This window comes from Cebus imitator, unplaced genomic scaffold (genome assembly GCF_001604975.1).
Source record: "Cebus imitator isolate Cc_AM_T3 unplaced genomic scaffold, Cebus_imitator-1.0 Scaffold115, whole genome shotgun sequence".
Classification (NCBI taxonomy): Eukaryota; Metazoa; Chordata; class Mammalia; order Primates; family Cebidae; genus Cebus; species Cebus imitator.
The window spans coordinates 3497951-3520601 of NW_016107430.1; the positions used below are offsets into that span (position 1 = coordinate 3497951).

At 37.3% G+C, this 22651-nt stretch overlaps 1 protein-coding gene across 1 annotated transcript in view; it reads left to right on the forward strand.

Annotated features, from left to right (window-relative positions):
- ANKFN1 (ankyrin repeat and fibronectin type III domain containing 1) overlaps nucleotides 1-22651 on the forward strand; it is a 328620-nt gene that overhangs the window by 155251 nt on the left and 150718 nt on the right. Inside the window, exons 4-5 of the mRNA XM_037742122.1 lie at nucleotides 15159-15360; nucleotides 18273-18483. Of these exons, the coding sequence (XP_037598050.1) occupies nucleotides 15159-15360; nucleotides 18273-18483 (413 nt within the window). The remainder of the gene's footprint in view (nucleotides 1-15158; nucleotides 15361-18272; nucleotides 18484-22651) is intronic.

Below are 22651 nucleotides of genomic sequence, written 5' to 3' on the forward strand. Positions count from 1 at the left end.
GGATTGGCCACGCTTTAGCACTCAGAAACACATCTGGTATGTTAACAGCCGATGGAAAATGGAAAGAGTCTAACTTTCTTTTCTGCCTAGTGACAGGCAGGTTGAAGCCTCAAGGTCCCGTAGTTCACATTGCAGCTACAAGAGCAATCTTATCCCGGTCAGAAATATCCCTTTCACTGACTATATCTGTCTACCTAGCTGTCAAGCATGGTTAGAACTCCTATTTTTTTTTTTTTTTTGTCGCAGTACAAATAAGCTGAGAAAGTCCCGCAGCCAAGCTCCAGTGAAACATGAACTCTGGAGGTGCCAGGACTCATAACATGACAAGAAGCCTTGACTTCAGAATCAAGATCTAGGAAGACGAAGCTGACAGGCAGCCGGATTAAGGTCCCTTAGAAATAATAATAGCATAGTTGTTACAAGCATGGACTTTGGAGCCAGAGTTCAAATTCTACTCCTCCATTTACTGGCTGTAACATCTTGGACAAGTTACCTAACCTCTCTGGGCCTCAGTAAAATGAGAATATAGTAACTATTTCCTCAGAGACTTATTGTTCTATCTTATTTTAGCATGTACAAACAAAACTTAAGGTAAAGCTAATTGCAAATATTCTGTTGGGTATTGGGAGATACAACCCCAGGGCATCAAGAGTGAAGAAAAAAGGGAAGTAAGTCAAGGAAGAAAGGAAAACAAAGGTAACTGTAACTGAAAGAGCAATCGCTTCATAAGAAAACATATCTTGTTGTTCTTTTACATGTGATGGCTTCTAGGTAGCCCTCAGAACAGTCTACAGCAAGGAATAGAGAGGAAATTATCTACTGGCTACTGCCAGTCTTCTGTGTCTCACTGGTCTAATTTTCTCCATTTCCAGTGGTATTACTCAGTCTCTCAGGGTAGCCGCAAGTGAAGCTGAGGCCTCCATGGGTCTTGCTGGGTCAGGGCTGCTGCAGCTACTGTCAAAACAAGCATAATGGAGGCCATGCCAAAACGCGCCCCCTACCTGAGACAGCTGGTAGGGTTAGGAGACAGGATGATGATGGCAGCCGAGGCTCTCTGCTTATGCAAGTGGCAAAGCCCAGGGAACAGGTGGCTGTGAAGCCAGCGTGAGGAGGCTCCACTCTGCACAGGCTACTCTTCTCATTTTGGACCTGCATTCTCCAGGCTACTGTATGATTTTTTCCTATATTTTCTTCTAAACATTTTATAGTATTAGCTTTTATATTTAAGTCTGTGACCTGTTTTAAGTTAACTTTTGTATATGATGTGAAATAGAGATTCAGGGTTTTAAAATTTTTCAATGTGGATATACCATTGTTCCAGTACAATTGGTTGAAAAGATTATCTTTTTCCCTATTGAATTACCTTGACACCTTTTTCAGGAATTAATTGATCATATATGTACAGTTTGTTTCTGAGCCCTCTATTCTGTTTCATTCACGTGTACTTCTATCTTTATGATATTGTCTTTATCTAAATGGCTATCCTTAATCCAATCCCATATGTCTTAATTACTGTAGCTTTATAGGAAGTTTTGAAATCAGATAGTATAAATCTTCCAACTTTGTTTTTCTTTTTCAAAATTATTTTGGCTATTTTAGATCCTTTCCATTTCTATAAAAAGTTTGAAATCTGCTTGTCAATTTCTACTAAAATAAAAAGGCTGCTAAGATTTTGATTGAGAATGCATTGAATATATAGGTCAATTTGGAAGAACTGACACTTTAACAATACTTATTCTTCCAATCCATGAACAAAGTATATATCTCTATTTATTTAGCTCTTCTTTAATTTCATTATTTAATATAATGTCATGTTCAGCATTAGGCTTTTCATAAGTAGATTTTTATAGATTTATTAGATTATTCTATGTAAACTTTCATGTCATTTGCAAATGAAGACTATCTCACTTCTTTCTTTCCAATATGTAGGTCTTTGACTTATTTTTCTTGCCCTACTTCACTGGCTAGGATGCCCAATACAATAGAAAAGGTAGGAGTGGACATTTTTGCCTTGTTTCTGATCTTAGAAAGAAGAGCTTAATCTTTACTCATTGAGTATGATGTAGATTTTAATAGATTATCTTAATCAGGTTGAAGAAGTTCCCTTACATTCCTGAAAGAGTATTTACCATGAATAAATGTATATTATTAAATCCAATTGCTTTTTATGAATCCATAGAGATGATCATATAGTTTTTCCTCAATATTCTCTCTTTTAATGTATTAGATTACATTGACATTAATGGATGGATAAATGTTATGTTCACCTTGCCTTCTTAGAATGAACCCTGCCTAGTCATGATGTATTATCCTTTTTAGAGTATACATTGCTGGATTTAATTTGCTAACATTTTGTTGAAATTTTTTGCCTCCATGTTAATGATAGACATTGGTCCATATCTTTGTTTTCATGTCTTGCCTTTTTCACCATTATAGTATCAGGGCAGCGCTAGCCTTGAAAATGAAGCCAAATTTTTGGAGGAGTTGTGTATCGAATTGGTATCATTTCTTAAAGGTTTGGTAGGCTGTCACATTTAATATGACATTTATTAAAGATTTTATGATAAATTATTAGCACACAGAAAAATAAAATGCAAAACTAGAAATTAACATTCCCATAAAAGGTGGTTCCTAGCTTATTATCTCCTAAAGCCTGGTCCTGTAGCCCTGTTGTAGAGACCAGACCGTCTTTGACCAACAGTGTGTTTCCCTCTCTTTGAAACTCAGGTCCCCTAAGTCTTTATTGAGGAAGAAAATGATACATCTTCTTGCTTAAAGCAACCCTCCTAAATCTTTATTAAGGAAGAAAATGATTCATCTTCTTGCTTAAAACAACCCCCCTAAATCTTTATTAAGGAAGAAAATGATACATCTTCTTGATTAAAGCAAACCCCATGGGTTTTAATTTTTTATTTAATATTAAATATTAAAGTAACATCTGACAATTGAACAACTGAATAAATGAATAGTGGCATATCCATACAATGGAATACTACTCAGCAATAAAAAGTGAAGGACTATTGAGACACAGAGTATAGATGAATCTCAGAATGATTAAGCTGAGTTAAAGCAGCTGGGTTTTAAAAGTGTGCATACTTATTCCGTTTATAAATTCAAGAAAATGAAAACTGATCTATAGTATCAGAAAGAATGTAGATACTTCCCTAGAAACTGTTGGTGAAGTGAAGGGATTTTAGTCAGGAGAGGGAGGAAAAGATTACAAAAAGACACAAAGAAACTTTTGAGGATAATGTGTGTGTTCATTATCTTGATAGTGACAATGGTTTCATGAGTGAACATTTATGTCAAAGCTAGTCAAATTGTACTTTTTAAAACATGCAGTTTATTTTAAGTATACCTCAAAAGACCTGTTATAGGTTAATAATATTTATTGAACACCTATTTTTTCAAGCACTCTGCTAAACAATTTTTTATATATTTGCTCATTTAAACCTCTGATATCACCTTTTGTACAATACATGACTATTACTATTAACATGAGGAATAATGTTAACTATGAGGAAACTGAGGTTCAGGGAAGCTAAATAAGTTGCTCAAGGTCATATAGTTAATAAGTTAAAATAAGTTAAAGAGCCAAAACATAAAGTTCGGTCAGCCTTATATCGGAGCCATACTTTCAATTCTGTGCTTAAAACCACCATAAAGAATGGAATAAAATGTAATGATAGACTTCAACCTGTGGGTTTTCCAGTGAAAATGGCTAATAAGGAATGTTCTCTTAAGTGTGATATCCCAGCTTTAACATGACAGATATAGGTTCCTTGTCCAGTCTTTTAAAGGACTCTGTATTGATTTTACCAGTCAAATATTTATTAACACTTGAATATTTTTTTCAGTTCAGTTTAAAGTTGCAAAGAGTACTGCTTCTATCCATTTCAAGACACTCTTATGGATGCTATAGGGATTACACAATGTATTATTCAGGATCCCAGAAAGAATCATATAGTGAATTCAAAAAGAACAACAGAGGGGAGGTTACCAATAAGAACACTTACAAAAGAATGGGCAGGTTAGTGAAAACCAGTAAAGAATGGTAAAGCCTGAAGGGACAAAAGGAAGAAGCAATTTCTGTAATGCAGAGAAAATAAGTTGTATTGAAAGGGATACCCCATAGATGAAGAGGGGTAAATACCACTACCTCACTCTCCAATTTCCAGTCAGTGCCTCCCATTGGGTGAGCAATATCAAGTCTTCTAATCCATGAACAAGGAATGTCTTTCCACATGTTTGTTATTTTCCTTAATGTGTTTCAATGATATTTTATAGTTTTTTGAAAATTAATTTCGTACTTATTTTGTTGAATTTATTTCTAAGTATCAGATCAGATAGTTGTAGGTGCACAGTCTTATTTCTGGGTTTGCTATTCTTTTCCATTGGTCTATGTGTCTGTTCTTATACCAGTACCATGCTGTTTTGGTTACTACTGTGTTTAAGTTCCTTGTAGATTCTGGCTATTAGACCTTTGTCAGATGCATAGATGGCAAAAAAAATTCTTACTGTGGCCCAGTAGTGTACTGCCTCCAACTTTGTTCTTTTTGCTTAGGATTGCCTTGGCTATTTAGGCTCCTTTTTTGGTTCCATATGAATTTTAAAATAGTATTTCCTAGTTCTGTGAAGAATGTCAATGGTAGTTTAATAGGAATAGCATTAAATCTATAAATTGCTTAGGGAAGTATGGCCATTTTCACAATATTGATTGTTCCTATCCATGAGCACGGAATATTTTTCTATTTGTTTCTGTCATCTCTGATTTCTTTAAGCAGTGGTTTGTAGTTCTCCTTGTAGAGATCTTTCGCCTCCCTAGTTGGCAGAATTCCCAGGTATTTTATTCTTTTTGTGGCATTTGTGAATGGCTTGACTGTTGTTGGCATATAGGAATACTAGTAGTTTTGGTGCACTGATTTTGTATCTTGAGACTTTGCTAAAGTTGTTTATCAGTTTAAGAAGATTTTGGGCTGAGACTGTGGGATTTTCTAGATATAAGATCATATCATCTGCCAACAGGGATAGCTTGACTTCCTCTCTTGCTATTTGAATGCCCCTTCTTTCTTTCTCTTGCCTGATTGCCCTGGCCAGAACTTCCAGTGCTATGTTGAATAGGAGTAGTGAGAGAGGGCATCCTTGGCTTATGCCAGTTTTCAAGAGGAGTGCTTCCAGCTTTTGCTCATTAGTACGATGTTGGCTGTGGGTCTGTCATACATGGCTCTTATTATTTTGAGGCATGTTCCTTCAATACCTAGTTTATTGAGAGTCATTAACATGAAGAGATGTTGAATTTTATCAAAAGCCTTTTTTACATCTATTGAGATAATCATGTGTTCTTTTTCTTTAGTCATGTTTATCTGATAAATCACATTTATTGATTTGCATATGTTGAACCAACTTTGCATCCCAGGTTTGAAGCCTACTTCATCAGGTGGATAAGCTTTTTGATGTGCTGCTGGATTCAGTTTGCCAGTATATTGTAGAGGATTTTTGCATCGATGTTCATCAAGGACATTGGCCTAAAGTTTTCTTTTTTATTGTATCTCTGCCAAATTTTGGTATCGGGATGATGCTGGCCTCATAAAATCAGTTAGGGAAAACTCTCTTCTTTGCAATTTTTTGGAATAGTTTCAGTAGGAATGATACCAGCTCTTCTTTGTACATCTGGTGGAATTCAGCTGTGACTCCATCTGGTCCTGGGGTTTTTTTGGTTGGTAGGCTATTTATTACAGCATCAATTTTAGAACTCATTATTAGTCTCTTCAGGGATTCAGTTTCTTCTTGGTTCAAGATTAGGAGGGTGTATGTGTCCAGGAATTTATCCATTTCTTCTAGATTTTCTGGTTTATGTGCATAGAGGTGTTTATCATATTCTCTGATGGTTGTTTGTATTTCTGTGGGGTCAATGGTAATACCCCCCTTATCATTTCTGATTGTCTTTATTTGAATATTCTGTCTTCTTTATTATTCTAGCTACAGTTTATCTATTTTATTAATTTTTGCAGAAAACCTGCTCGTGGATTAATTGATCTTTTGAATGGTTTTTCATGTCTCTACCTCCTTAAGTTCAGCTCCAATTTTGGTTATTTCTTGTCTTTTGCTAGCTTTGGGAGATGTTTGCTCTTGGTTCTCTAGTTATTTTAGTTGTGATGTTAGGTTGTTAACTTGAGTTCTAACTTTTTGATGGGGGCACAATAAATGCTATAAATTTCTCCCTTAACACTGCCTTAGCTGTGTCTGCAAGATTCTGATACGTTGTATTTTTGTTCGCATTAGTTTCAAAGAACTTCTTGATTTCTGCCTTAATTTCATTATTTACCCAAATCCCCCTCAGGGGCATGTTATTTAATTTCCACGTAATGTATGGTTTTGAGTGAATCTCTTAGTCTTGAGTTCTAATTTGATTGCAATGTGGTCCAAGTGATTGTCTGTTATGATTTCAGTTCTGCATTTGCTAAGGAGTGTTTTACTTCCAATTATGTGATCAATTTTAGAGTAAGTACCATGTGGCAATTAGAAAAATGTATATTCTCTTGTTTGGGGGTGGAGAGTTCTATAGATATTAGGTTCATTTGTTCCAATGTTGAGTTCAGGTCCTGAATATCTTTGTTAATTTTCTGTCTTGATGATCTGTCTTATATTGTCAGTGGGATGTTAAAGTCTCCCACTATTATTGTGTGGGAGTCTAAGTCTCTTTGAAGGTCTCTAAGAACTTGCTTTATGAATCTGAGTGCTCCTGTATTGGGTGCAATACTATATTTAGGATAGTTAGACTTTCTTGTTGAATTGAACCCTTTGCCATTGTGTAATGTCCTTCCTGGGTTTTGTTGTTTTTTTTCTTTGTTGGTTTAAAGTCTGTTTGTCAGAAACTAGGATTGCAACTTCTGCTTTTTTCTGTATTCCATTTGCTTGGTAGCTTTTCCTCCATCCCTTTATTTTGAGTCTACATGTGTCATTGCTCAATGCTTTATCTTTCTTCATATGGATTTGAGTTACTATCTAGTGTCCATTCATTTCAACCTGAATGAGTTCCATTTGTGTTTATTGTAGAGAATGTATAATATCAAACTCTCTGTTTTTGTTTATCTGGCAGTATCTTAATTTCCTCTTTATTTTTGAAGTGTAGTTTTGTTGGGTAGAGAAGTTCTTGAGAGTCTTTTTTGTTCATCACTTTAATTATGTTGTGCCACCTTCCTCTGGCTCCTGTGATTTTTGGTGAAAATTAGCTGTTAACCTTTTTGAAGATACTTTGAATGTGATAAACCTTTTCTCTCTTGCTGTCTTCAACATTTTCTCTATGTCTTTGGCTTCTAATGGTTAGATTATGATGTACCTATGTGTGGCTCTCTTTGAGTTTATCCTACTTAATGTTCATTGAGCCTGTGGATGCATAGTTAAATTGGGGAATATTTTGACCATTATTTCTTCAAATAGCCTTTCTATACCTCTTTTCTTCTCCTGGGACTCCTGTTATTTGTATGTTGGTACACTTGACAGTGTTGCAAGGAGATCTGGACTCTTCATTTTTCTTCATTTTTTTTTCATTCTTCATACTGGATAATCTCAGTTGATCTATCTTTATGTTTGCTGATTTTTCCTCTGCTGACTCAAATCTGGTGTTGAGTAAATTTTTCATTTCAGTTAATGTACTTTTAGATTTTAGAATTTCTATTTGGTTCTTGATTTGTTTTATAATTTCTATCTCTTTATTACATTTCATATTTGGTGAGACATCATTCTCATAATTTTCTTTATTTCTTTGGGTATGGTTTAGTTCTTGGAACATATTTAAAAGAGCTAATTTAAAAGTCTTTGTGTAGTAAGTCCAACATTTGGACTTCTTCAGGAATAATTTCTATTGATTGCTTTATTTCCTGGGCATGGGACATAATGTTTGTTTCTTTGCATGCCTCACACATAATTTTCTTGAAAACTAAGCATTTTATTAATGATGTAGCAATTCCAGAAATTAGATTACCCCTCCTCCCCAGTGCTCATTGTTGTTTAATAATTTTTCAGAATTAAATTTTTAAAGTCTGTATCCTTTGTTATATGTGGCCACTGAAGCCACTACTTGGTTAACTTCGTGGTGAGCTAATGATTGAACAGAGATTTCCTTAGATGCCTAGAACTAAGCATCCTAGTTTTTGCTGAAAAACCCTGCATGCGTATGTTGGGCATACCTTCAATACTTAGCCAGGCAGCTGAAAATATCTTCTTAGTCTTTACTTCCTGCATGCAGAGCCATGAAGTCAGAGAGAGATGAGATCTTAGGATCTTCTCAGGTCTTCTAAGCATGCTCTCAGCCCTGTAGTTTGTTAGATTCTCAGGAAAATGACAGCTTTTCAAAGCCCTCTATGGACATCTAATTCCCCATCTAACATAGTTAAACTATTGTTAAACAATTGCTAATATTTGTTTTTGAAAAAAAGAAACCCAGAAGAAAAGGCTATTAGCCCTTGGTGAGCTCTAAGTCAGAGCAAACAAAGATTAGCCTTCTGAGTAGGGTTTTCTAGGGAACCTTCATGTCGGGCAAATAATGACAGTTCTCTGGAAGTGGCGTTTAAAAGGAGCTACAACCCTATATTGCCCCCTTTCGGTGGCTAACAAGCTACTGTTTTGTTGTTGTTGTTGTTTGTTTGTTTTTTAGTTTTACTTCAAGTTCTGGGATACATGTGTAGAACATGCAGGTTCGTTACATAGGAATACATGTGCCATGGTGGTTTGCTGCACCTATCAACCTGTCATCTAGGTTTTAAGCCCTGAATGCATTAGGTATTTGTCTTAATGCTTTCCCTTCCCTTGGCCCTCATCCCTTGACAGACCCCAGCATGTGATGTTCCCCTCTCTGTGTCCATGTGTTCTCATTGTTCAGCCCCACTTATGAGTGAGAACATGCGGTTTTTGGTTTTCTGTTCCTGTGTTAGTTTGCTGAGAATGATGGGTTCCAGCTTAATCCATGTCCCTGCAAAGGACACAAACTCATCCTTTTTAATGGCTGCATAGTATTCCATGGTGTATATGTGCCATATTTTCTTTATCCAGACTATCATTGTTGGGCATTTGGGTTGGTTCTAAGTCTTTGCTATTGTAAATAGTACTGCAATAAACATACCTGTGCATGTGTCTTTATTATAGAATGATTTATAATTCTTTGGGTATATACCCAGTAATGGGATTGCTGGGTCAAATAGTATTTCTGGTTCTAGATCCTTGAGGAATTGCCACACTTCTTCCAGAATGATTGAACTAATTTACACTCCCACCAACAGTGTAAAAGTATTTCTATTTCTCCACATCCTCTCCAGCATCTGTTGTTTTGGGACTTTTTATTAATCACTATCGTAAATGGTGTGAGATGGTATCTCATGGTGGTTTTGATTTGCATTTTTCTAATGACCAGTGATGATGAGCTTTTTTTCATATGTTTTTTGGCCACATAAATGTCTTCTTTTGAGACATGTCTGTTCATATCCTTCACCAATTTTTGATGGGGTTGTTTTTTTCTTATAAATTTGTTTAAGTCCCTTGTAGATTCTGGATATTAGACATTTGTCAGATGGGTAGATTGTGAAAATTTTCTCCAATTCTGTAGGTTGCCTGTTCACTCTGATGATAGTTTCTTTTTCTGTGCAGAAGCTCGTTAGTTTGATTAACTCCCATTTGTCAGTTTTGGCTTTCGTTGCAATTGCTTTTGGTGTTTTAGTCATGAAGTCTTTGCCCATGCCTATGTCCTGAATGGTACTGCCTGGGTTTTCTTCTAGGGTTTTTATGGTTTTGGGTTTTACATTTAAGTCTTTAATCCATCATGAGTTAATTTTTGTATAAGATGTAAGGAAGGGGTCCATTTTCTGTTTTCTGCATATGGCTAGCCAGTTTTTCCAACACTATTTATTAAGTAGGGAATTCTTTCCACATTGCTTCTTTTTGTCAGGTTTGTTGAATATCAGATGGTTGTAGATGTGTGGTGTTATTTCTGAGGTTTCTGTTCTGTTTCATTGGTCTATATATCTGTTTTGGTACCAGTACCAGGCTGTTTTGGTTACTGTAGGCTTGTAATATAGTTTGATGTCAGGTAGCATGATGCCTCCAGCTACATTATTTTTGCTTAGGATTGTCTTGGCTATATGGGCTCTTTTTTGGTTCCATATGAAATTTAAAGTAGTTTTTTCTAATTCTGTGAAGAAAATCAATGGTAGCTTGATGGTGCAGGCCATGAATGTAAACTGTTGGTTTCTAAGACTGCCACAGAGCTGGATAAGATGGAAATAGGGAAAGTTAAAATGCCACAAAGCTTGCTGTTCTGAGTAAATTCAGCCACTTTTCTTTAAAGACACCCTGGACTGCTGCAAGTCTTTGGTTAATTTCCCAGATCCTGAAAAAGTTAATTTTTGCCATTTTTGCAAGAATTCTTACTGCTTTTATGGAGAAAAGGACTTTTGGAGGTCCTTTCTCTGCCATTCCCATTGACATACTATTTTTTTTATTTTTAATCCTTATGTGAAAAGTTTATTTAGGTGTACCATTTGTAAATCACTTTTTAGGAATTTCAGTTGGAGAGTCTTTGTATTTTATTAGGAAAAGTCAACTTTTGAATATATTGTGTGCACAGATATAGTCAACCTATTGTTTTGGTTCTGGAATTTGGCAGGCCCAAATGAAATCCTGATATTGTTACCTACAATTAGTGTGACTTTGGGCACCTTATTTAAATTCCCTGAGTTTATTTTACCATTTATGAAAAGGCAGTATTAGGACATGAACTTTATGACTTCATTTTACATTTTCTATTTATTATGTTTTCTTATTTTTTAATTTTTAAATTATTTTTAGATTAATCTTTATTCCACCCTTACCTCTAGTAGTCTGAAGTTTCTACTTCCTATTTCTGTTTTATTATAGGTTACTATAAAAAAACATACTGAAGGCTCTATTTGAGTACATAAAATTAATTTCAAGACATTATTTAAGACAAGCAATAAAACTATTTAAATTGTTATTATAGGTGGGCACAGTGGTTCACACCTGTAATCCCAGCACTTCGGGAGGCCGAGGAGGGCAGGTCATGAGGTCAGGAGATCGAGACCATCCTGGCTAACACAGTGAAACCCAATCTCTACTAAAGATACAAAACCTTAGCTGGATGTGTTGGCACACACCTGTAGTCCCAGCTACTCAGGAGGCTGAGGCAGGAGAATCACTGAAACCCAGGAAGCAGAGGTTGCAGTGAGCCGAGATCACACCGTTGCACTCCAGCCTGGGCAACAGAGTGAGACTCCATCTCAAAAAATAACATTGTTATTATATACTTTGGTATCTCTATTTTGGGAAAAAGACTTAGGGTAATAATTGCTACTATTTATTGAGTGCATATAGGTACGTTTCACTTGTTGATTAATCTTCACAACTCCAGAAAAAAGAGCTTCGATAAATGTCTTTTGATAAATGATGAAATAAACTCAGAATTTAAATAAGATTCCCAAGGTCACATAGATGATAAGTAACAATATCAGGATTACAACTGGGTCTGCGAAGTTCCAAAACTAAAGCTACACTGATTTTCAAATGCTTGTCTCTTTCCATGAGGGTAAAAACTTAAGAGTACAATTAGTTGGGAGGGGCATGCATATTTATAATAACAAATAACAGAAAGTTTTCTTTCTCACCCTGTTAGCTAAAAAATTTTTAAATATAGAGGAGAAAAAGAAAACATAATGATAGATGAAAGCTAGAAGTGTGGAAACAGCTACGGAATAGCCTGGAAGGAAGGGACAGCTGGGGGAGGATGAGAAGGAAGTCAGAGAGACAGAGAAAGTCAACCTATGTTGACTGAAGGGAACAGATGGGAGATGAGCAAAGACAAAAGGGGCCATGTGGGTAGGTGTCATCAGTTAGAAGGCAAGTAGCTGGAATTTGATCAATAGACAAGAATTTATTTACTGGACTTCTGGGCACTGTGGGAGATACAAAAGAATGTAGAGTTATTTTGGGAATAATAATGATGCAGAGAAGACAGATGGCTTGAACTGGGGCATTAATGCTAGAGGAAAAAGCTAGAGACAGAAGGCAGAAAGAAAGAAGTTAAGGCAAACCCCACATGAGCCAGCTTTCATATGAATCTGGAATTTTTGTGGGAATGGAAAAACTAAGTTAGAAAAAAACCCTATATTTGCTATTGAATCAAAGGTAAAGGATTTGTAGATGGAAGAAAAAAGATGCCAAATCACCTACCCTTTCCATTTCTACTTTTGAGAAGGTTATTAGAGATTTATTAAAAACATACTCACACAGGCATATACATTACAGACAATCATCCTCCCAAGTGTAAATATGTCCATTTAGCTAAAACTGGGTAGGGCCTCATGGACATCACTAAGACTAAGTGGGACCACCTTAAAAGGATCTAGGAAGTCTTTTTGTCTTGAAGGAAGTTACAGACAAAACTTGAAAGGTGCCTCAGCAAAAAAAAAAAAAAAAAAAAAAAAAAAAAAAAAAAAAAAAAAAAAAAAAAAAAAAAAAAAAAAGAAAAAAACTATCATCAGAGTGAACAGACAACCTACAGAATGGGAGAAAATGTTTGCAATCTATGTATCTGACAAAGGTCTAACATCCAGCATCTACAAGAAATTTAAACAAATTTACAAGAAAAAACTACAATCCCATTAAAAAGTAGGCAAAGGACATGAACAAATACTTCTCGAAAGAAAATATACATGTGGCCAATAAATATATTTTAAAAAGCTCAACATCACTGATCATTAGAGAAATGAAAATCAAATCCACAGTGAGATACCATCTCACACCAGTCTGAATGGCTATTATTAAAAAGTCAAAAAACAACAGATACTAGTGAGGTTGTGGAGAAAACAAAACACTTTTACACTGTTGGTGGGAGGGTTAATTAGTTCAATGATTGTGGAAGACAGTGTGGTGATTCCTCAGATACATACAGGGAGAAATACCACTTGACCCAGCAATCCCAATACTGGGTATACCCCAGAGGAATATAAACAATTATATTATAAAGATACACACATGCATATGTTCACTGCAGCACTCACTATTCATAGTAGCAAAGACACGGAATCAACCTAAATGACCATCAATGATAGACTGGATAAAGAACATATGGTATATGGAATACTATGTAGCCATAAAAGGAAATGAAATCATATCCTTTGCAGGGACATGGTTGGAGCTGGAAGCCATTATCCTCAGCAAACTAATACAGGAACATTAAACCAAATAAGTGGGACCTGAATGATGAGAACACGTGGACATATGGCGAGGAACAAGATGCACAGGGTCCTGTCAGAGGGTGTAGGCTGGGAGGAGGGAGAGCATCAGGAAGAATAGCTATGGATGCTGGACTTAATACCCAGGTAAAGGGATAATCTGTGCAGCTAACCACCATAGCACACATTTACCTATACAAACCTACACAACCTGTACTTGTATCCATAAACTTAACAGCTGGAAATCACACACACAAAAATGCTTGAGGACATTTAACAACATAATGAAGATGAATCTCCATTTCTTGAAGTGAAAGTGAATCAGTGTTAGTTTGTGCTAGCAGACATGGAAACCAGTTCAAAGCCATGAGGATGAAATTAACTTTTTGGGTAGTGCTCTAGCATATTAAATATAATAGACTTTCATGTGTGCACTTATTTATTCTAAATTATCTATTGAATGCCTACTACAACAAAAATATTAGCTACTATGAGTCTTCCTATATACTAGACTCCTATATATTTAATGTGATGAGGATCCCAACTACACTGATTTGATATTTATAAATTATATAAATGTACTAAATTATCACAAATACCCCAAAATGTGTATACTTATTATGTACCAATTTAAAAAATTAAGTTTAAAACATTTGAGGGGGAGTGGTGAGAAGGCAGTCGCATTCTCCAGAGAGCCCTGGGCCCAGTGCATCAGAGGCTGTAGCAGGGAGACAGTTTGCACATAATTACCTTGGCTAGTTATTTCACTCATTCCTTTGTTCATCCAATACACATACACATGCCAGGCAGCCACGGCCTTAATAGGATCAAAATTTCAAGAGCCAAACCCAAAGTAATTGTGGATGGCTTTTGAATGGCCTGGCTGATCTGGAAACTGACTTTGGGTGTGACATTGGTGGGGACCTCATTAGAGATTTCTGAAACACCAGTCAAGTACTAACTGAAGAATGCCAGTAGTGAGTGCCCTGATGGACCCCATCCAGGGTATCTCGAGTGATCAGGGATGGGCCTAAGGGTATAAATTCCCCAAGCTTCTGAGTACCGGGATAGTTCACCAAGCCTTGGATGGACAGACGCAACTTAACTGCTACCTCGAGAGAAAGGGGCTCTGCAGAAGTTAATTTGTGTCTGTCCATCTGAAACAGAGCTGTACTTTCTTATATACCCAACAGAGGCTAGCATCTAGGGGGATGTAAGTTAAAAAGTCCCAATTATATATACCCAAGAGGAACTTAACAGACCCCCTAGATTACAGAGAGACACTTCCTCACTTGGGATAGAGATGTAAAGACTTGAGTCATATATGTCTGTATGTAAATGAATATGTTTATATAGTAAATGGAAGTTGTCATTTTATTCTTGCCCCCCGTCAGCTCTGTGGCCATGAATAAGCTACTTCCTTGCCCTGGATCTCAGCTTTCTCATTCAAAACATAAAAGACCAGGCATGGTGGCTCACACCTGTAATCCCAGCACTTTGGGAGGCTGAGGCAGGTGGATCACCTGAGGTCAGGAGTTCGAGACCAGCCTGACCAATATGGTGAAACCCTGTCTCTACTAAAAATACAAAACTTAGCTGGATGTGGTGGCAGTACCTGTAGGCCCAGCTACTCAGGAGACTGAGACAGGAGAATAGCTTGAACCCAGGAGGTGGAGGTTATAGTGAGCCAAGACTGTGCCACTGCACTCAAGCCTGGGTAGCAGAGAGAGACTGCATCTCAAAAAATAATAATAAAAGTAAATAAAACAGAAAAACTTGGGTCAGATAATTTCTAAGGTCCCTACCAGCTATCACATTGTATTCAGATTCCAGATACTGACTGGAGATTATAAAATTATGTGTCAACTTATAATTTTGTGGTGTATAAGATATAACATCAGACTTTCCTCTTCTTAGGAATTGTCGTGTGAAAATGACCCAACAAATGCAAAGTTTACATCTCTGTCAGTCAAAAAAGCATAGTGCTCCCTCATCTCCCAACGCAGCCAAACGCCTGTACAGGAATCTCTCTGAGAAATTGAAGGGAAGCCACTCTTCCTTCGATGAGGCCTATTTTAGGACAAGAACTGATCGGCTAAGTCTCAGGAAGACCTCGGTGGTAACAAAACTGTTTTTATTCTTGTGTCAGTTTGATTTGTTCAGTTATGTTTGGGTTTAAGGATATTCTGAGATGATTCACGTTTATTTCAGAAGCGGATGCTCGTAATTTTATAAATGCTAGAATAGAGTCAGGTAAGGCAGTAACTGTACATATTTATGTTGTTAGACAATATCTGAGTGATTGTGAGCTGTTTCACTTTCTTCTTGTTTCTTTTTCCTTTCCCTTAATTTTTATTTCCCTACTACACACACACACACACACACACACACACACACACACACACACAAAACCTTCAAAAAATAGCAGCTTGACAAAGATGAAGTCTCAGGCTAAATGGGCTTTCTGAGAATTCCAGTGTTCATTCAAATAATAATATTAATATTATTACTTATTTCAAATGTATACCACACATTCTTTCCAAAGGCATTCAAAATAGAATCCAAAGAATGCACATGTATTATATAATAGATAAAAGAAAGAGAGAGAAGAAGGAAGGAAAGTAAAGGAAAAAATGTAAAAAAAAAAGAAAAAACTAGAAAAAGAAAATATTGGGTATAAAAATAAAAATAGATATATGAAAAAACCCATGCAAATATAGTACCTGTACCTGAAAATTATCATTACATTCGTCTCTGAGTTCCCAGGAAGTCAAAGCAGAAAAAGAAACACAATTGGTTATAGCATCCCATCTGCTGATAACTAAAAACGTCTCCAAAATGAATATTCGCCTGTTGCTCAGTCCTCTGGACCTTGTAGATGTCATAGTGAGTTATGTAATAGAGAATGGCATAAAGAGTGGAACTGATGATGTTACAGACATTCTCATATAATAGTTTCTTAGAATGGCCCTCAGTAAAAGCTGAGACCATAATATTAACATGCTCAGCAAGGGTATTTTTGCAGGGAGTAATGGTACCATTTGTTTGCTCTTAAAACAGAAATGAGTCCTAGCCTTTCCAGATAGAAGCATGCCAAAGTTTGCCAACAAAAGCTTGGTGGAGGAAATGACTTAAGAGTGAGAGTAAATATGGCACATGAGAAATTAGGAATGCTAGGAGTCAAAAACAAATACACAACTGTGGATAGGGTAACATTTTAACTTTGAACTCATTTGTTTTCTAATATGTTTTCTCATTTCAACCTCATCTTTTGGGAGGACTTGGCTGTAGGTAAATTGTGGCCTAAGCATCAGAGGCTCTTCAGTTTAGCAGATTGTGGATAAAACACTTTACTATTAGGCAGATTGTCTTGCAGCAAAGAAAACTGTATACCAAAATAGCTTTATTCCCTGGGTCCCCATTGTCAAAACAACCATTTACATAATAGCTTTGTATTTTCCTCAAATTTCAATTTTGTGTTATGTACTCAGCTAAAGCTGACTTGCAACCTTTGATAGGAAGAATTGATTTTTAATGAGACTGAAAATAAAACCTGACCACCTGAACATTTGGTCACTGGAGATCTTCCATATGTTAATCAGGTGACCCCTATGCAGGTCAAAACCAATGGTATTTCAATTCTTTTAAAGACCAAGCAACTCTTGGCAAAGATACCAGATACATGTGTAAATAATGCATGTGTTGGTCTTCTCCCATGTGCTAAGAAATATTTGCCTAAAAGAATTCCAGAGCTCTTCTCCTTTGTTTACTATTAATCCTCTGAAAGAACTTTTGAAAGGAACCATATTTTCTTAAGGTATTTTTTTCTATAAGTGAACTGTATTCTATAAATATTCAACCCTGATTCCATGAGGCACAAAACCAATTTGCCATCCAGCCACTGAAACCCTCCCTGAACACTACCACTTGAACCCCTCACCTCAGTGCTCAGAATCTATCACTCTACAGGCAGCATGGAGCTAGTAGACATTTGGAAAGAAGGAAGTAACATGTAACATGTATATTTTAGGGAGTTTATTCTTGTGTTAGCATAGAGCAAGAGCTAGGGAGACCAAGACTAGCAGCAGACAGGTCATTGCCATGATCCAGATGAGGGATGACAATGTAGAAGCCTGGGGATGGAGAGGGAGGCGATGCATTTGAGAAAAACAGAGAACGTACACTCTCAAGGCCAAGCTAGCCATAACTAATACTACCTGTGCTAACACTATCTATGCCAGCATTTCTCAAACTGTGTTCTGTAGAATACTATCCCAGGAGTAGTCAAAGCAAATGCAACAAAACACCTGTTAAAATTATTAAAGACACTGAGGAAGCCTACAGGGAAAAAATGGGGTAACTTGGTTTAATCTAATGTTAATCACATTGATTTGGCCACATGCTATTTTCTTCATAGAACATCTCTTAATGACTTTTTTTTTTTTTTTTGAGATGGAGTCTCCCTCTGTTGCCCAGGCTAGAGTTCAATGGTGTGATCTCAGCTGACTGTAACCTCCACCTCCTGGGTTCAAGTGATTCTCCTGCCTCAGCCTCCAGAGTACCTGGGATTACAGGCACCCACCACCACACTCGGCTAATTTTTGTATTTTTAGTAGAGACAGGGTTTTGCTATGTTGGCTAGGCTGGTTTTGAACTCCTCACCTCAAGTGACCTGCCCACGTCGGCCTCTCAAAGTTCTGGGATTACAGGCATGAGCCACCATACCCAGCCAAATGAACTATTAGAGTATTATTCAGAAGACTGGTTTGAGAAAAGTTGAGTTTTGCTCTTACCTACAGCCTACCCAGGCTACCCTGTATTGTCTCAGTGCATCTATTCAATGTCCATTAGAAATGAGTGAGGGGAAGTCCAACAGAGTGTTTACTTTGGAGGCCTTGGGATAAATTGCAGTTATACCACTTATAAGTGGACATGCAGTCCCTGAAACAGTCTCTAAACTTCAAACTAGCTAAGCTACAAAGACCCACTGGTTTAAGAAATTGTGCTAATCTACTTTTGCTACTCTCCTAGAATTTCCAGGGCAATGAAGCCATGTTTGAGGCAGTCGAACAGCAGGACATGGATGCTGTGCAGATCCTCCTATATCAGTACACACCAGAAGAACTAGACCTCAACACACCCAACAGCGAGGGCTTGACACCCCTGGATATTGCCATCATGACCAACAATGTGCCCATTGCAAGGATTCTTCTGAGAACAGGGGCCCGAGAAAGTCCACACTGTAAGTAACCTAAGAATAAACAAACGTACTATTAAAGCTAGACTCCAGTCTAATGCCACCAAAGTAGCCACTGCTGACTTTCAGAGCAGGCATGGTTGACTAAGCATCGGCCCTGATATCCTTTGGATGTTTTCATGGACTTTCATGCAAACGTGGACAGCATTTATCAGTCTAAACGTCAAGTTGCCTTCTAAATAGAATATGCTGAATGGTATTGAAAAGGAACCCCCAAAGAACTTCTTTCTAGGAATTTTATCATAAGCTTTAAAATACATAAGATACTCCAAGTGAGGATATAGAATAGGAGTTATACATAGAAGGATAAGCATTTGCATGTTTCTATTTTGTATTCACAATCAATATGGTGGTTTCATTCATCTACTCATTCATTCAATAAACACTGAGTGTGGGGCACTGTTCTAGGTGCTAGGAAAGTAACAGCAAACAAGACAAAAATCCCTATTCTCATAGAACTTATATGCTTGTTGAGAAGACTTCCAATAAGCAAGTAAATAGATAAATACAAACTCAAATAGTGATAAATGCTATGAAGAAAATAAAATGAATGAATGGCTAGAGATTGACAGGGAAGGGACTATCTTAAATACAGTTGGTACCCATTGACCAATCTCTCACAATCCTGACCCCCTCTGTCTTTGGTAACTACTGTACTTTCTGCTTCTATGATATCAACTTTTTATAAAACTCCACATATAGGCAAGGTCTTGCCATGTTTGTCTTTCTTTGCTTGGCTTATACAACATTTTCTTTATTCATCTGTTGATAGACACTTAACGTTGATTCCACATCTTAGCTATTGTGAATAGTGCCACAATAAACATGAAGATGCATATATCTCTTCAACATACTGATTTAATTTCCTTTGGATATGTACCCAGTAGTGGGATTGCGGCATCATATAGTAGTTCTCTTTTTAATTTTGACAATTAGGAAGTTGGAATGTCTGGTGTTTACTGCACAGTAAGGTGATAATGGAATGGTTAACAGTTAGGTATTGTATATTACAAAGTAGCTAGAAAAGAGGCTTTTGAATGTTCTAACCACAAAGAAATGATAAATACATGAGGTGATGGATACACTAAATACCCTAATTTAATGATTATACAAATATCTATATAAAAACATCAAATTGTACTCCATAAATATGGGCAGTTACAATATGTCAATTAAAAATGAATATATAAATAGGGTAGAGCAAGAAAAGCCTCTCTGATGGGGTGATATTTGAGTTGAATTCTAGATGATATAAAGGAATGAGTGATGAGAAGATGTGGGGGTCAAATTCTCAGCAGAGCAAATGGCAAATATGAAGATGCTGAGGCAGACAGGGATAAGACTGACATATTGGAAGAACTAAAAACTCATTTTGGCCAAAGCAAAGTAACAAGAGGGAGAATGTTGGTTGAGGGAAAAGTCACGGGGACCAGATTATGCAGGACCCTGAGGCCATGGTCAGTGTTCAACTTTAACTGTAGAGTACGATGGGAAGGCAGTGGAGCAGTCTAGGAAGGCACATGAACTATTCTGCTTTACATTAGAAGATCACTGCAGTGCTCTATGGAAAAGAGACAGTGTGAGGCAATTGTGAAATTGAGACCAGTTACAAGGCCATTTTAGTGGCCCAGGAGACAGACTAGATGCTGGGACTAACATCACAGTGATGTTGAGTAGTGGCAGAATTCTGGATATATTTCTAACAGCTTTATTGAGATACAATTCACATACCATAAAATTGACCCATTTGAAGCAAACAATTCAATGGTTTTTCATATATGCACAAGAGTTGTGCACCATCACCACTGTCGATTTTAGAGCTTCATTACCATGAAAGGAACCCCATACCCCCTATTGTCACTCCCCAACCTCTCCAACTCTTCTCAGTCCTTGACAACCATTAATCTACCTTCCATTTCTATAGATTTGCCTATTCTAGACATTTCATGTAATAGAATTACATAAAAGATGGCCTTTTGTGACTGGCTTCTTTCTGGCTGTATTGTGAAGTAGAACTGATAGTAGCTGGGGAAGAAAGCTGCACTGGGGTCAATGGCAGGCCCCACCCAGGAGTGGGTGGGATGATATCATGCAGCACTCACCCTGTGTCAGGCACTTTTCTGAGCACTTTTCATGTATTGACTCCTTTAATCCTCACAGCAACGTTATGAAGTAGGCGCTCACATTCCCCTTAGTGAAAACTCTCTGACCCGATGACCACAATGGCCGTGAGCCACTGTTTTTAATGTTTCCTAAAAGAAAAAAGTAAACTCATCAAACTGTTAGTTTCGCTAATACTGATTCACTTACTTCCAAGTGGCGAGACCCAGAAGGCTGAAAGAGAAGCAAGCAAATATATAATTAGAGGTTACATCTCTGCTCCTACATTTCATAAACCACCACCACCCAAAGACTAGGTACAGAAGCAGATTCTTGTATCAGAAAATTCCTTATTTTAAAAATGCTAAGCTCACCACATCCATGTCAGAGACAGTGAAGATCTGGGTTCAGCAGGATTTGAGCTCTTCCAAAGAGCTCTATAGTCAAAGTGCTACTCCTTTTTAGTAGAACCGGAGGATTCACAAGGATGGTAAATGATGGATGGAAGAAATGGAAATGGCATCTTTCCTGCCTTCCAATTTATTCTGCAACATCATCTGTCCCAAAGATACAGTGAGAGAAGGGTGGAGAGAGAATCAGAGGGCCTGACATGGAGAATGCAGACTGAGCCCCATTCTACAGGAACAAGGAGACCATTCATCCAGATGTTGCCATGGCCATCCTGCACTGGGCTGGTTGAAACATTAGTCCTTCTTACTTACCTGAGACACTACAAAGAACTCTGCATTTTCTGTGATAACAGTAAGACTCCCAACCTCCCAAAGCCCTCTGTGCATAATTAAACCTCTATAAAAGAACTCAAGTACTAAATATCTAGTTAAACCAAAAGCAAATTTGTTCAAGAGATCCCTGGTTTTCCTCCTCATTCTCTCTGGGATGATAACCATGTTACCATCATAACGTTGTAAAGGACAAATGATGGGAGATAAACCCAGGTTTCAACCTCCAGGAAACATGACACCTAAGTCATGTTGGCCACCTGAGAAGTCAAAGAGAAACTACCACATATAGACTTACATGTGTAAAAATGGCTATTAAATGTTGATTATCTATGAAGTCTCGCATACATCATCTCTGGTTTCCACACTAACCCTACAGGATAAGATTATTAACTCCATTTTGAAGATGAGGAAGTTGTGATTCTGAGAAGTTAACTGACTGGCCCCAGGTCACACATCCAGCAAATGAATAGGGATGTCAGGGACTCAGTCTCTAATCTGTAGGATGCCAACACCTGGAATCTTTCCACGCAACCTCACTGCCTTTCCATATAACCAATATGGAGGGGTGTGGCCTCTGGGCCCCTGTATTTTTCCCTTCCTACTGTTTGCTAAAGCCAAATGATGTATTTCTTTTTTCTGTTCTGTGACTAAGGTGTCAGTCCTACTGGAGAGGGACAGGATAGAAAAACATAGTGTTTTCAAGGATTTTTAATCCACTTTATATATCAAATACAAAAGAAGCAGAAATGCTTCTGTACATGAGTATGAGCTAGCCCAAGAGAAAAACCCATCTGCCAGCCAGAACCAGATAGGCAAACACCTGCTTTAAACTGTTCCCCAGAAGCCAAAGAGGCAGAATATATAAGAGAAGAAAAGTAATGATGAGGCCTGACGCTCTTAGAGCGTTTTACACCTCCGAAAATGCTTTTGTCTGTATCATCTCCCTTGATTCTCACGACTGGTTTGTGAGGTAGAAGTTGTTTTTTTCATTTTTATCAGTGAAGAAACTTTAAAGGTCAGACAGTTTTTTTAAAGGTCAGATAGTTCTCCCAACACAACAAAGTTAATAGGTGGTGGAGTCAGGATTTGAACCCGTTCTGTATTAATTCCCTTGGTGTTTGTGAGAAAGCTTTGGCACACTTACCGTTACACATTAGATGCTCGATTCTTCCCTACTTTCGCTCTCCGTTTGCTCCTCTTCTAATGACAGTCATGTATTCCAAAGCAGAGTGCAGGGTATAGGGTTTCTAACAAGGTTAGTTTTCTTTCTTCTCTTTCTTTGTGTATTCCCTTCTGAAAACTAGCCCAGT